Source organism: Hyperolius riggenbachi, chromosome 8 (assembly GCF_040937935.1).
Source record: "Hyperolius riggenbachi isolate aHypRig1 chromosome 8, aHypRig1.pri, whole genome shotgun sequence".
Taxonomy (NCBI): domain Eukaryota; kingdom Metazoa; phylum Chordata; class Amphibia; order Anura; family Hyperoliidae; genus Hyperolius; species Hyperolius riggenbachi.
Genome location: NC_090653.1, coordinates 39891486 through 39907915, shown reverse-complemented (window position 1 = coordinate 39907915; position 16430 = coordinate 39891486). Strand labels below are relative to the sequence as shown.

At 49.2% G+C, this 16430-nt stretch overlaps 1 protein-coding gene across 2 annotated transcripts in view; it reads left to right on the top strand.

Annotated features, from left to right (window-relative positions):
* Positions 1 to 16430, top strand: part of LOC137528740 (class I histocompatibility antigen, F10 alpha chain-like) — a 233156-nt gene that overhangs the window by 183477 nt on the left and 33249 nt on the right. For both annotated transcript variants that reach the window (XM_068250263.1, XM_068250264.1), the window contains exon 3: positions 2941 to 3219. In XM_068250263.1, the coding sequence (XP_068106364.1) occupies positions 2941 to 3219 (279 nt within the window). The remainder of the gene's footprint in view (positions 1 to 2940; positions 3220 to 16430) is intronic.

Here is a 16430-nt window from a genome sequence, read left to right as displayed (position 1 = left end):
TATGCCTAACACTAACCTCCCCATCTATGCCTAGCACTAACCTCCCCTCTCCTATGCCTAACACTAACCTCCCAATCTATGCCTAACACTAACCTCCCCCATCTATGCCTAACACTAACCTCCCTCTCCTATGCCTAACACTAACCTCCCCATCTATGCCTAACACTAACCTCCCCATCTATGCCTAACACTAACCTCCCATCTATGCCTAACACTAACCTCCCATCTATGCCTAACACTAACCTCCCCCTTCCCTCTGTCTAGCACTAACCCCCCCCCCCCCCCCCCCCCCCATCTATTCCCAATGGCCTATTTCCATTAACTAATTCACAGTTTATCCCCACTTGCAAACTGCACAGGAAGGAAAATGCTGCCTATCTGTAACATGGCTAGCCGTCCAGATCGCACTTTGATGCAAATCTGGACGACATGCTGCACGTTTATAAAGCACTCAGCCAAATCCCTAAGCCATGCATGGCACAGCTAGCAATTCTGGCTGTGACTACAAAGCAAAATGGGAGCCGCAGTCAAATCAGAAACGTTCCTGGCTCCCAGTGGGAATAGGCCATGACACTAACCTCTCCACTTCTACGCCTAAATGTGGCCACTAGCGGTCCAATTTCTAGCAAAAAATTGTTTGCGCGATCAGATAATTCTGATCGGAAGAAAAATTGTTCACTACACCATCAACGAACCAATGTTTGCTTCCCATCTATCACAACCAACAAGAAAGTCCAAATTTTGGTTTGACGAAAATCGAATCGGACGACTATTTTTATAATTGTACGTAATTGATTGTACCCATCAACGGAAATTATTTGCAACCAATCCGATCAGAATTTCAGATCACTCAAACTATTTTTCGCTAGAAATTGGACCGTTAGTGACCACCTTAAAGGGGAACTGAAGTAAGAGGTATACGGAGGCTGCCATATTTATTTCCTTTTGATCAATACCAGTTGCCTGGCAGCCCTGCTGGTCTATTTCTCTGCAGTAGTATCTGAACAACACCAGAAACAAGCATGCAGCTAGTCTTGTCAGATCTGACTTTAAAGTCTGAAACACCTGATCTGCTGCATGCTTGTTCAGGGGCTATGGCTAATAGTATTAGAGGCAGAGGATCAGCAGGGCTGCCAGGCAACTGGTATTGATTAAAAGGAAATAAACATGGCAGCCTCCATATACCTCTCTCTTCAGTTCCCCTTTAACACTAACCTTCCCCTTACCTGTGCCTAGCACTAACCTCCCCATCTATACCACACTAACCTCCATGTTTCAATGCCTAACACTAACCCATCTATACCACACTAACCTACCCCCATGTACGCCTAACACTAACAACCCCTCCCCCATTTATGCCTAACACTAACCCATCTATACCACACTAACCTACTCCCATGTACGCCTAACACTAACAACCCCTCCCCCATTTATGCCTAACACTAACCCATCTATACCACACCTAACCTACCCCCATGTACCCCTAACACTAATGTGAGGAGAATATGAAGCTGCCTCCAGTCAGTGAGATCTTTTACTGATGCAGGTGCCAGTGATTACAGATGTGATCTCCCTACAGGATGTTACCATGGTGATCATACTGCTGCAGACACACCCCCCTCAGCGCTGCTCTTCTCTCCAGCTATCTGTGCCAGCCTCTGACTCTCTGCAGGACTCCTGGTCTGGCTACATTAGCGGCTGAGGAGGTGCCTTGTTACATCTTGTAGAGTCTAATGAAGGCTTATTAGCTGAAAGCGTGCGCTTTGTCTTTTACATTCGCCAATAAATGATGTCATCAGATAAGGCCAGGAGAGCTTTCTGCCAGGCATATGGTCAGGGTCAGCAGCTGTGCTCATCCATTCCACTGAGTTAGGAATGAGTTAGTGAGGTGTGTGACCACATAGCTCCTCCCAGCTAGGACACCCCCCCTGCACCACCACTGGGCACCTTTATGCCTTATGGAGAATCTGGCCCTGAGCAAGGTGGGAGTTTCTGGTCAGTCTGTACTCCAGTTCTGTTGCCGGGTTATAAAGAGTCACAATATGAATTGATAGTTTTGTGAATTCTAAATTGGCTGCAATAATAAAATGGTGATAACTGGAACCGCTGGTGTGTAAATGATACACAGACAAGAGCAGCGCTGATCTGTGTCTATGTGACATGAATGAGGAAAGTGCATTTCCCTCACATTGCAGCCACATCACACGATACATGGAGGTGTGAGGGGGAATCCGGCCTCCTGTGCTCTGACAGATGGCATGAAAGGGCATGCTGGGGCTTGTAGTGCACCTGGCACCATAGAGAAGGCGGCCACTGAGCAGCTTAGTGATCACTGCGGCTGATATATCCGGACTGAGGAGACAACCCTGCAGCTGCTGCCCGGAACAGCCAATCAGAATGAATGTGACTTTTGAAAGCTGATTGGCTGCTCTGGGCAATGGCAGCAGTTTCTGTGGACCTGAGTAGACAAATCCCCTCCCCCAACTGGATGTGGAGTCATTGCTCTGTATGCAACATACAAGTCACACACTGTCACATACGTGCATGTAACACACAACACGCCACACATAGACACACGCATGTATGTATCACACAACATGTCATACACAGACACATACATGTAATCAAAACACATCACACACAGCTACATGGCACACACAACACACGTCACACACAGACGCATACATCTATATAACACATTTCACAAACCTGACACATGCATGTATGTAACACACAGATGCATATATGTATGTAACACACAACATGTTACACACAGACGCATACATGTATGTAACACACATACTGTAACATAGACAAATACGTACATGTAACTCACAGAACACGTCAGACACATACATGTAACACAGGTCTCACACATACATGTGCCATGCATAGCTGTGCATGTGACATGCAGTGTAACATGTTCTGTGCTCTCTGCAGGTATCCATTCCTTCCAGTACATGTACGGCTGTGAGCTGAGAGATGACGGCAGCACTGCGGGGTATGAGCAGGACGGATATGATGGCAGAGATTTCTCCTATCTAGACACACAGAGCGGGCTGTACATCCCAGCCATGCATGAGGCTCAGATCACCACACAGAGATGGAACAGCCCGGAGGAGAGAGTGGGGGAGATAAACAAGAATTATCTGGAGAATATCTGTATCGAGTGGCTGAAGAAATACATCAACTATGGGAGAGAAGATCTGGAGAGGAGAGGTAATAACTACACACACAATATATATACTGTATAATATCTGCATCATGTGATGTATATGAGGAGGGACAGCGCTGTCACCGCAGCGGCTCTTCATTCACCCACTGCCACAGTGTGGGCTCTGCTGCAGGTGATAACAGCCAGTGGCCGGTTGCTAGGCAATAGCACACTCCCATCACCTTCCATCCCACCTCCTTCTGCTGGTTACCGCCCACTACATCTCTATATGCTCCCCTCTGCTCTGAGCGAATGAGCCAATACTGTGCAGACTGAGAAACGGGGGGGAAGGGTGGTTGTGCTGCCCTGGAGTACATACTGCTGCACACCGGAGCTCTGCGACTAATACCGTAGAACCATATGCTGAGGAGGCGGAGCTCTCTGCATGCCCCGGTGCTGGGCGGAGCTTCATGCTGCTTGGGAGGTAATGCAGCTGGACAGAGGGGTGATAATCATGAATGTTTCAGCTAATGTTGCATTTTGAAAACTTTTGTAAATCCCTTCACTGATGTCACCTTAGAAATTATGGTAGAACTTTTTATTTATCCTTTCTTGTTAGTTCTCTGCTCCTCCCATCCCCTCCCCCACCTCTGTAGTTCCCCTGTATCCCCTCCCCCATCTCTGTACTTTTCCTGCAACCTCTCTGCCTCCCATCCCCTCCCCCATCTCTATACTTTCCCTGCAACCTCTCTGCCTCCCATCCCCTCCCCCATCTCTGTACTTTGCCCCCTTTTCTCCCATCCCCTCCCATCTCTGTACTTCCCTGCATCTTGTCTGCCACCCCCTCCTGCCTCTCCCATTTCCTCCCCATCACTCTACCTCCCTGCATCCTCCCTGCCACCCCCTCCTGCCTCTCCCATCCCCTCCCCATCACTCTACCTCCCTGCATCCTCCCTGCCACCCCCTCCTGCCTCTCCCATCTCTGTACTTCCCTGCATCCTCTCTGCCATCCCCTCCTGCATCTCCCATCCCCTCCCCATCACTCTACCTCCCTGCATCCTCCCTGCCACCCCCTTCTGCCTCTCCCATCCCCTCCCCATCACTCTACCTCCCTGCATCCTCTCTGCCACCCCCTCCTGCCTCTCCCATCCCCTCCCCATCACTCTACCTCCCTGCCACCCCCTCCTGCCTCTCCCATCCCCTCCCCATCACTCTACCTCTCTGTATCCTCCCTGACACCCCCTCCTGCCTCTCCCATCCCCTCCCCACCACTCTACCTCCGTGCATCCCTCCCTGCCACCCCCTCCTGCCTCTCCCATCCCCTCCCCACCACTCTACCTCCGTGCATCCCTCCCTGCCACCCCCTCCTGCCTCTCCCATCCCCTCCCCATCACTCTACCTCCCTGCATCCTCCCTGCCACCCCCTCCTTCCTCTCCCATTTCTGTACCTCCCTGCATCCTCCCTGCCATCCCCTCCTGCCTCTTCCATCCCCTCCCCCATCTCTGTACCTCCCTGCCACCCCCTCCTTCTTCTTCCATCCCTGCCCATCTCTGTACTTCCCTGCATCCTCCCTGCCACCCCCTCCTGCCTCTTCCATCCCCTCCCCATCACTCTACCTCCCTGCATCCTCCCTGCCGCCCCCTCTTTCCTCTCCCATCCCCTCCCATCTCTGTACCTCCCTGCATCCTTCCTGCCACCCCTTCCTGCCTCTCCCATCCCCTCCCATCTCTGTACTTCCCTGCATCCTTTCTGCCACCCCCTCCTGCCTCTTCCATCCCCTCCCCATCACTCTACCTCCCTGCATCCTCCCTGCCACCCCTTCCTGCCTCTCCCATCTCTGTACCTCCCTGCATCCTCTCTGCCACCCCTCCTGCCTCCTCCACCCCCTCCCCATCACTCTACCTCCCTGCATTCTCATGCCACCCCCTCCTTCCTCTCCCATCCTTTCCCATCTATTTTTCTTCGCTGCATCCTCTCTGCCACTCCTACTGCCTCTCCCATCCCCTCCCCCACCTCTGTACTTCCCTGCATCCTCCCTGCCACCCACTCCTGCCTCTTCCATCCCCTCCCCCACCTCTGTACTTCCCTGAATCCTCCCTGCCACCCCCCTCCTGCCTTCCCCATTTCCTCCCCCACCTCTGTATTACAAAATCTTTCTCTTCTTTATGTATCTGCCTCTTTTTTTTTTTTTTTTTATGGGAAAAAGTAAACATAACAACATGTCATCGAGATCAAATAAAGCAATCATTGCATTAACATCATAGAATTCAATACAGCAAACGTACTGTTGTATTATCAGATTGACCATATCATAAGCAAGATGCATAACTTTTTTATTTTAATTAATAATAACATCCCTCTATCGTGGACAGAACATCAAACGAATTAAAACTCAAAAGTCCAGCTCAAGTTTGCATATAAACAGAGGTACAGACTAACCAGCAAGCTCATGGTGAACCAGAACTCATTGGAGTGTGTGAGGGGGCTACAATATAAACAGAGACACTGGAATAGAATAATTCTAGAGGGGGAGGTGACCGCTCTCACCCATCAACCCATAAATAGACCATCCATAAGCCCCCCCGGCTCTCATTACCGGACTCTTCAAGGCTTCCAGTAGGGCCACAATCAGCTATGTAGTGTCATCTGACAGAACATGATGAATTGCACTAGTGTAATCCGCGCTTAAAATCTTACGTTATCCTATAATTTCCTTTGTGCGGTGGAGCTCTACGGATAATACCACCCTATAGTACCATACACATACAATCCAGTTCACAAAGCGCTCAATGTTCAAGTGTAGCCTGAAGCAGGCATACACCACAGGTCCTCTTGAATTGCAAATGCACCTTTAAAGGGGTTTTGTGGGGGGCTTCCTAAGATAAAAACAGGCACTTACCTTGGGCTTCTATCAGCCCCCTGTAGCTGTCGTGTCCCACGCTGTCCTCCTCCGATTCGTCGTTCCCCGCCGCCGGCACCGGGCAATCATTTGCCTGACAAGACGAATAATGTGCGCTTCCAGTTCGCGTCATCGGGAGCTTACTGCGAAGGCGCAGTGCAAAGTTTTCTTGTACTGCGCCTGCGCAGTAACCTTCTGATGACGTGGGCGGGAGCGAGCAGGCCTGCAGCTACTGCCGCGCAGTCACAGTTGGATCCCATGCCGCGCTAGACGGGGGCCAGGCGGTGGAGAACGGCAGATCGAAGGAGGACAGCGTGGGACATTACTGCTACAGGGGGCTGATAAAAGCCTCAGGTAAGTGCCTGTTTTTATCTTAGGAAGCCCCCCACAGAACCCCTTTAAAGATTAAACATAAAAAACAAATCATAGTGCAGCTTGAACGGCTAGCTGATTATTCACCACAGGTGTGATTTGCCAAGAAGGAAACAGACCGGGACATGAGGGCCACTACCAGGGTCACCCATGCCCCCCCCCCCCCCCCCCCCCCCCCTTCTCCCTTGCTCACCAGATAATCTCTCTGTGCAACTGAGCCAAGTAATTTTCCTTGCCTTCATGCATCCAACTTCCCATACTATGCCTTGCTACAGCAGCCTGTATCAGACCTCTCCATATAGCCACACAGCTCTGTTTATATAATCAGCATTCCGATATACTTCAAAGCAAAACAATGCCCATAAGTAAAATCAGCACAATTTGTTCACCATCAGCAGCATGATCCATTTAAAAACATTTAAAACAAACACACACCGCATAGTCACCCTCTGTGTAAGGCAATCTCAGCCATGGCTAGCAGTGTGTCTATTCCTTATGTTCTGACAGAACATAACATGAACAAAATATAAAACTCAGAGCTTAAATTTAAACTTAATCTTACATAAACAACAGTAGCACCACGGTCACCTGACATATCTCCCTGAATACAGACAAAACTCCAAAGCAACATCCCCGGGGTATTATCAATGATATATATTATGCTATAGGGGCATTCAACGAAAGAGAGAGAGGTGAACCCAAATACCAATAAAGACCTATTCCCAATATCAAAAACTCCCAGGGTTCCTGCTATTTTTTTCTTGAGATACCACATTGTATATTCAAATGGCTTCAGAAGGTCTCAAAATTCAGATCGAGACATAGGGCTTGATTCACAAAAGCGTGCTAACATTTAGCACGCCCGTGAAAAGCAGCTTTGCACGTGATATCATGCGCGTAAAGCTTTACACGTACAAACTAATGACTTCGTGTGAAGTCATTAGTTTGCACGTGTTAAGTTTTGCGCGCATTACATTGCGTGCAAACCAGCTTAGCACGTGCGTGCTAAGTATACACTGTAATAGGTGAACACGTGAAGTGCCGTAGTTATCGCGTGCAAAGTGCACTTTTAGCGCGTAACGCCGTATGTGCAATAAAAGTTAAAACACGAGCGCTAAAACTTTACACACGCAACACGTGCGCAAAATGGCTTGCGCGCACGTTTGCACGTGCAAAGCTTTTAGGGGTGATAACTGAGTTATTACTGTTTTGTGAATCAAGCCTATATATTTCTTTATAAATGTTCCCCAAATCTTAAAAAAAGCTGCTCAGTGTCAAACTTGGCTATGTACATCAACAATCTCACTGTGTCCACTAAGTGCTTTTGAGAAGTCGAGGAAGAACTAATCCATAATTTTAAGATGCATACTTTGGCTACCAAAATAACCAGATGTTCTATGCGAGATAAGCAATCATCTTCTTTGGAGAGAGATGGGTCAATACAACAGAACAAAGCCTCCCACTGACCATATTTACGACGAGATGCGGTAAGCATCGAGCACATTCTCCGAACCTTAACCCAGAATTGCTGTATAAGTGGACAAGGCAATAATAAATGATATAAATCAAGAGGATTAGCTTTACATTTCGGGCAGGACACCAGATAATGCGACCCAGAAGGAGTAAATTTGAAATTAAAGGCATAGTAGCCTTTCATATAATTTTAAGCTACATCTCTCTCCACTGCTCCCCCCAAACCACCCTTCTAACTTTCCCAGTTCCATCAAAGGCATAAGGGTTTCGACTGAAGTTTCAAGACATCTCTCCCAATAAGTCAAATGTCTTGTAGGCTGAGTTTTGGCTTTAACCACTTAACGGCCACGGTCAGCCGATCGGCGGTTTCTTTGGCGGGTTTCTAAGGAGAAAAACTGCTACTTACCTGGGGCTTCTATCAGCCCCCTGCAGCGGTAATGTCCCACGCCGTCCTCCTCCCATCCGCCGTTCCCCGCAGCTGACACCGGGCTATTATTCGTCTGTCACACAGACGAATAATTCGCGCTGCCGCGCCTCCTTTCGCGTCATCTGAGGCTTATTGCGCAGACGCAGTACAAACTTTACTTATACTGCGCTTGCGCAGTAAGCTTCCGATGACACAGGCGGAAGCGAGCGGGTGCGCGGCCACTGCAGCGCAGCCGCAGTTGGATCCCATGCCGTGCTAGACCAGGGCCGGCGGCGGAGAACGACGGATGGGAGGAGGACGGCGTGAGACATTACCGCTACAGGGGGCTGATAGAGGCTCAAGGTAAGTGGCAGTTTTTCTCCTCAGAAACCCCCCACAGAACTCCTTTAACCTCCTTGGCGGTAACCCCGTGTGTGACACGGGGTAAGCCGCCGGAGGGTGCCGCTCAGGCCCTGCTGGGCCGATTTACATAATTTTTTTTTTTTGCTGGACGCAGCTAGCACTTTGCTAGCTGCGCCAGCACCCCGATCGCCGCCGCCGCGCGCCCGATCGCCGCTATCCGGTGCGGCGCGCGGCCCCCCCCCCCAGACCCCGAGCGCTGCCTGGCCAATCAGTGCCAGGCAGCGCCGAGGGGTGGATCGGGTCTCCCAATGACGTCCCGACGTCGCTGACGTCGGTGACGTCATCCCGCCCCGTCGCCATGGCGACGGGGGAAGCCCTCCAGGAAATCCCGTTCTTTGAACGGGATTTCCTGATCTGTGATCGCCGAAGGCGATCGAAGCGGGCGGGGGGATGCCGCTGAGCAGCGGCTATCATGTAGCGAGCCCTCGGCTCGTCGCTACATGATTAAAAAAAAAAAAAATTAAAAAAAAAACTGCTGCGCTCCCTCCTGGCGGTATTTTTCATACCGCCAAGGAGGTTAAGTGGTTTTACATGGAAATGGCCGCTCGAGCCGTTCGAGCGGCCTTTCCATGTCAGTTCACGGAGGGTGTCTCCGTGAACAGCCTGCGAGCCTCCGATCGCGGCTCGCAGGCTAAATGTAAACACGCGGGGAAGAAATCCCCGCTGTTTACATCATACAGCGCTGCTGCGCAGTAGCGCCATAAAGGAGATCGGCGATCCCCGGCCTCTGATTGGCCGGGGATCGCCGCAGTCTGATAGGCTGAAGCCTAATAGAGGCGGTGCAGGACGGATCTCCGTCCTGCGCCGCCCAGGGGAAAGAGGGGAGGGAGGGAAGGACAGGGAGGCCAAAAATCGCTGCGGAGGGGGGCTTTGAGGAGCCCCCCCCCCCCCCCCCCCCCCGCAAAGGCAGAAATAGCCGGCGGCGATCAGACCCCCCCAGCAGGACATCCCCCTAGTGGGGAAAAAAGGGGGGAAATCTGGTCACCCTGGCTCTATCCTGATCTCTGCTGTGGGCTGGAGAGCCCACACAGCACAGATCAGGTAAAAATGGCCTGGTCATTAAGTGGTTAAATGAACACAACTCACGATCTAAATCCAAAATCGATTTTTTTTTTTCCCCAGAAAGGTTCCCAGGAATTGACAAAAATTTAGAATGATCAGGGAATGAAGCTGAATGACCCAGAACTGCTTTATTTAAAAGTAGATAAACTGATGAGACTCTGAAGATTAAACTGCCTCTTCAGGGTCTCAAACAGCACTAGTTTTCCCTCAGAGTCTAAAAATTTGAGATAGTGTAGTAATACCCTTGTCCTTAAACAGAACAGACATACTCAACCAATTTCCACCAGGAAAGTCTGGTGAAGACCATAGAGGCATCAGGGGAGATAGGCAGCGCAACAATTTCAGAAATATATGAAATTCTTGGAAAGCAATACAAGTGTCTCTCAATAAAATATTTCTTTTGATATGGGAAGGTAGATTTGCTATCCTAGTATGAAGAACTCCAGACAATGTCCACGGCTTAACTAGCTCCTCCTTCAGAGCCGAATAAATTGCGCATGCACCGTACTGTTATGCCGGCCGCCGTGATGATGCGAGGCGGCCGGTGTGTGAAGTCATACGCGACGTATGCGGAAGAAGGAGCGCGACACTCGGGCCAGTGTCGGCTGGAGCTGCCCGGAAGCCGCCGGGCAGCCATCTCTGTGAGAAGGCCTGGGAGAAGAGCCAGCCTGGGAGAAGAGCCACCTACGGTGGGCTGCTGAAAGCCCAAGGTGAGTACAAATTTCATTTTGATTTTGAGCTCGGAGTCCCTTTTAAATAGACTCTGAAGTCTCATAAAATTCAGCTTTTTATTTCAAAAATATTTTTCACATCATTGTCCTAACTAAAACGCTGCATCCCCGCGGCTAAACACTAACTAAATCCCCCAAACTCCCCTGTGCAAAATCAACGACTTTCTTGGTTGTGGATTTTGCTGCTGGAGGAGGCAGAGCTTTCAGCTGCAGCTCTGCCTCCATGTGCCGTCTATCAGCGGTGGATCTCCTCCTCTTCCCCGCCCCTCTCAGTGAAGGACAACTGAGAGGGGCGGGCGGAGGCAGTGATCCACACTAATGGACGCGTGTAGAGGCAGAGCTTCAGCCAAAAGCTCTGCCTCTCATGGAAGCGCTCCCCGCAGTGTTCCCCGGGGAGTTTGGGGGGATTTAGTTAGTGTTTAGCCGCGGGGATGCAGAGTTTTAGTTAGGGCAATCATTTTAAAGAGATTTTTGCAATAAAAAGCTGAATTTTATGAGACTTCAGAGTCTCTTTAAATAAAGGCAACTTGAAAGAAAAGAAAATTAGAGCGCCATCTCCCCGCACCCCCATCCAATCCCCATTGTCCTAAGCAAGGACAGCACTGCGTTACAATTCAGGCCCAGTCATCATCTTTCAAAGCCATAGTGTCCCTATGCTGCTCAATGTCTTCAATATCTTGCAGCTGTGGCGATTTTGGCGGGAGTTCAGAGGAAGAGTCCCTTCGTGATCGCTGAGCGCGCTCCGGCCTGCGTTACCGGGTCACCTCCTCCATCTTGTACAGGCTTAGCAAAAGCAAGGCCTTCCGCTGCAACAATGAAGATAGTGCAGGAGCATCTGACAGGAAGATTTTAAGTACTGCTGGGTATACCAGTGCAAAATGAATCTTCTTTTGTGACAATAACTGACATGCTGGTACAAAATCTTTACGTGCTTTAGACACCTCCATGGAATAGCCAGAGAATATTAGAATCTTGTGGCCCTACTGTAAACTATCAGTTCCTTCTTTGCTCTGTAGCCTCGAAGAATTATTGTTTTTTCACTAAATCGCGTGCAATCACCACCCGGGGACAAATATTGCTAGGCCGCACATTACCCAGCCTATGAGCCTTGAATGGACCAGCCAGACCCAGTGTATCCGGTATTACATCCGAGCATCACTCCATCAAAGAGTCTGCCTTAAATGTTTCTGGTAGACCTATAAAACTTGAGGTTGTTCAGTGTTCTCCCCAGGCTTTTTTAGCCGGGTGCTCCACCCGGCTAGTTTTGGTGAGCACCCGGCTGTCACTGGCTCACTTCCTCCTATACTGTAAGCAGAGTTGCGCACAGAAGCACCGGCCCTGCATTGTCTCATATTGCCCCACCCGGCTACTTTTTCATGGCACCCGGCTAATATTTCATGGCACCCGGCCGGACAAAAATTTCTGGGGAGAACACTGTTACATCGGGACCTGTTTTCTAGGTCCTTAACTCAGTCAGCAAGTATAAGTTGTCTTTTATCATGCATGTCTGTGCACTGCTGCAAGGTAGTAATATTATCCTCTATAGAGCTTATCCTGTTCAACCTTCCCGAGATGCCCAGCATGGGATTGCAATTGCGCCGTCAGCAGCACCAATTCTGCGGCAATGGATTTTGCCACTATGACAGCCAAATCTTTCTGCAAATGGGACGCAAACTCAGCGGCCAGCCACTTATAGTCTATAGAGAATCTCTTACCCATATGGGCGTCAGGCAACTCTGTATCAGTCCCACTGTCATGGTCAGATGCCGTCACCATCTTGGAGCGCATGGTCTTGCTATCTCTAGGCCTAGGATTTTGCCACAAATGTATCCATCTAGGTGTGCGGTGACCAGTGCGGGGACAAGGCGAACAGATTTCGGGGGTGAGTGGAAAAATAGACCGCCTGCACGGGAACAGGAATAGAGCGAGTGCCGGAGCTCTCCAACTGCGTTCCCATTCATTGATCTCCGGGCTAACGAACGGCTGCACGGGAGCGCTCACGTGATCGGCCGTGGAAGCGTGCAGCAGTCTTTTGGATGTAACAGTTATGTCCAAAAGGCTGAATTGGTTAAACAATGCACATTGCCTGGCTTTCCTGCTGATCCTCTGCCTGTAATACATTTAGCCATAGACCCTGAACAAGCATGCAGCAGATCAGATGTTTCTGGCTTTAGTGTGAGTGGATTAGCTGCATGCTTGTTTCAGGTGTGTGATTTAGACACTACTGATGCAATAAAGATCAACTGCCAGGCAACTCCATACACCTCCTGTTTCAAGTTAAACAATTATATAAAACTAGCCGACCCGCGGCGTAGCAAACGCCGCATAATTATGAATGCCGGTCCTACACTTGCCGCCGAGCTGGAGAGGGTAGCGGGCAGGAAGGGGGTATTGGGCAGAGCGGCGGGGAGGGGGGTCAGACCCCTACCTCCCTCACCTTGGTCCCCATCTGCGCTCCCCCTCTAGCTTATGTTCAGCAGCAGCCACCGCTATTAATAAGGGGCAGCGGGCGGGGATTACTCACCTCTTCCGCGTTCCAGCGTGCGTTCCACTGTCGTCACTTCCTGCAATGCCGCCCACTGTATTGTAAGTGGACGGCATTGCAGAAAGTGACGACAGTGGAATGCACGCTGGAACGCGAAAGAGGTGAGTCATCCCCGCCCGCTGCCCCTTATTAATAGCGGTGGCTGCTGCTAAACTTAAGCTAAGGGAAAAAAAGTTTGCTTTCTTAAAACAGAAAGAATTTGCGAAAATTCAGGTTGGAGTGAGCTTAAGATGTCTCCCAGTGCATCACTGCTGAATATATGCAAATTAACCATTGTTGCCCTTAGAAGCTAAACACACCTCCAGAACCGCTGGAATGCAATGATGTGTCAGCTTGTTAATTTGTACAGAGCCATAATAATCCAACATGCATACAGACTGTTTCGGATTGTTTGATCCTCATCAGTGCATGGCATGGATTAATTTGGCTCTATGGAGTAAGGCTTGTAACACCGAGAGGTACAGACTAACCAGCAAGCTCATGGTGACCCAGAACTCATTAGAGTGTATCTATATATATATAAAATTGGATGTATGTGTGTGTGTGTATGTACAGTATGTGTGTATGTGCCTCGATCACGTGAAAACGGCCTGACCAATTTGAACGAAACTTGGTATACAGATCCCTTACTACCTGGGATGATATGTTCTAGGGGTCTTGTGTCCCCCCTCCTTACCTGGGCGGAGCTACAAAACGCAAATCAGATTCCACCCATTCATGTCAATGGGAAAAATGTAAAAGGCTGCCATTCTCACAGTAATCGAGTCCCCACACTTGGCACAGTTGGTCACTTGGTGACCGAGGTTACTAATCCAGGAAAAGTGGGCGGAGCATAAAACAGCCAATGAAATTTCAGACATTAATTTTAAATGGAAAAATGTAAACTGCAGCCATTCTTACACTGTTAATCGCAGGGTTTTCAAACTTGGCACACTTGGTCACTGGGTGAATGAGATCAATATTCAGGAAAGTGGGTGGAGCCTACAACAGCCAATCAAAAGTCACCTATTGATTTCCAAGGGGAATATTAAAACTGCTGCCATTCTAACACTGTTAATGGCAGAGGCTTCAAACTTGCTACAGTCGGTCATTGGGTGACTGGGGTCCAAATTCACTAAAGGGGCGGGGCCATAAACAGCCAATCAGACTTTCTTGGTGGATAAACTGCTTCCATTCACACATTTTTGATGCCAGGAACCTGAAAGCTCACAAACTTGGTCATTGAGTGACTGTGTCAAGGTTACAAAAAGTGGGCGGAGCCAAAAATAAAGTTCACTAGGAAAATATAAACTGCAGCCATTCTTACACTGTTACTGGCAGGGTTCTCAAACTTTGCACAGTTGGTCACTGGGTGAATGGGATGAATGTTCAAGAGAGTGGGTGGAGCCTACAACAGCCAATTAAAATTCACCTGTTGATTTTCAAAGGGAATATTTACATTGCTGCCATTCTTACACAGTTAATAGCAGATGCTTCAAACCTTGTACTGTTAATCACTGGGTGACTGGGGTTCAAATTTGAAAAGGGGGCGGAGCCACAAACAGCCAATCAGATTTTTTTTTTTATTTCAATGGGAATATACAAATTATTGATACCAAAAGTCCAAAGCTCATAAACTTGGTCATTGAGTGACTGTATGTCAAGGTTAGAAAAAGTGGGCGGAACCAACAACTACATTTTTTCCAGGGGAAAATATAAACTGCAGCCATTCTTACACTGTTAATGGCAGGGTTCCCAAACTTGACACAGTGGGCCACTGGGTGACTGGGATTAATATTCAGAAATGTGGGTGGAGCCAACAGCCAATCAAATTTCACCTATTGATTTCCAAGGGCAATATTTACATTGCTATCATTCTTACACTGTTAATGGCAAAGGCCTCTTGCCTGATAGGTGACTGGGGTCCAAATTCAGTAAAGGGGGTGGAGCCACAAACAACCAATCCGATTTGTTAGATTGATTTCAGCCATTCTGTTATTGGCAGGGTTCTCAAACATGACACAGTTGGTCAATGGATGACTGGGATTAATATTCAGGAAAGTGGGTGAAAACTACAACAGCCAATAAAAATTCACCTATTGATTTTCAAGGGAAATATTGAAACTGCTGCCACTCTTACACTAATAATGGCAGAAGCCTCAAACCTGGTACAGTCAGTCATGAAGTGGCTGGGGTTCAAATCCACTAAAGGGGCAAAGCCACAAACAGCCAATCAGATTACTTTACTGGATAAACTGCTTCCATTCACACAGTTTTGATGGCAGAAACCCAAAAGCTTAAAACTTGGTCACTGGGTGACTGGGATTAAAGCGGTCTAACACCCAGCATTTCAACTTTGCTTTAAAAGATTGCTTACAGCTTCGAAACTATTATGCCAGATTTTTATTTTTTTTTTAGCAGAAATTCATTGAATGGGTTAAACATGACATTTAAGGCTACTTACGCACTATTGGCCCATACTCACGGGCAACATAAGTGGCCTGCCGCCAGCACACGTGAGCGTGTGCGCTACAGGCCAGCGACAGCTTGTCGCCAGCTCCCTCCGCGTACACACGTGGAAGAGGGATCAGCTGTGCGACGGAAGCTGTCGCCGACGTTCCTCCCCCCTCACCGGAAGCGCTGTCTATTTGCAATTATGTTGCTGTCGCTAGTCCGCATACTCACGCGGACTAGCGACCGTTGCGGTCAATCGCCTGGCGACATCAGCGACGAGCGACGGTTCGGGGTGCGCGCCTGTGCAACGCCTCATACTCACTTCAGGGGCGACCTGTCGCTGCAACACGCGCGCGCCGCGTGTTGTGGCGACAATTGTAGCCCGTGAGTATGGGCCATAAGACGTTGCGTTAGGTGCTACGTTAAGGTCGCATAACGTGCACCTAACGCAACGCATGGTGGTGGTGGCAGAGGACGTTGGCAAAGAGCTGCGCTAAGCAGCTCTTTGATGCGTCCGTGATGCGTACTATAGTACGCATGCGCTGGTGGAGACCACGTGAGCGGAACACATTCCGCATCACGTGGTTCCGCCAGTGACGTCAGCACAGTGCAGTGAATATTAATTAGCCATGTGGCTAATCACTGCGCCTGTGCAAGCAGGCTAACGCGGCAAAGCAGCTCTAAAGCCGTAGCATGCTGCACTTTAGATTGACGTGCAGCGTTACAATGAAACGCAACATGGGCACTGTAAACAGCCCATTGCAGTTACATTGCTGTGCGTTGGGCAGGGCTGATCGGAACAGCTGAATTCCGATTTTGTCGAAATTCCGTGTACCGAATGCGAAAACCGAATTTTCGTGTTCCGAGTGCATTTCTATTGAATTAAATAGTGCCAACTTCTGTGGTTAATTGTAAAGCCCCCTTACATGCT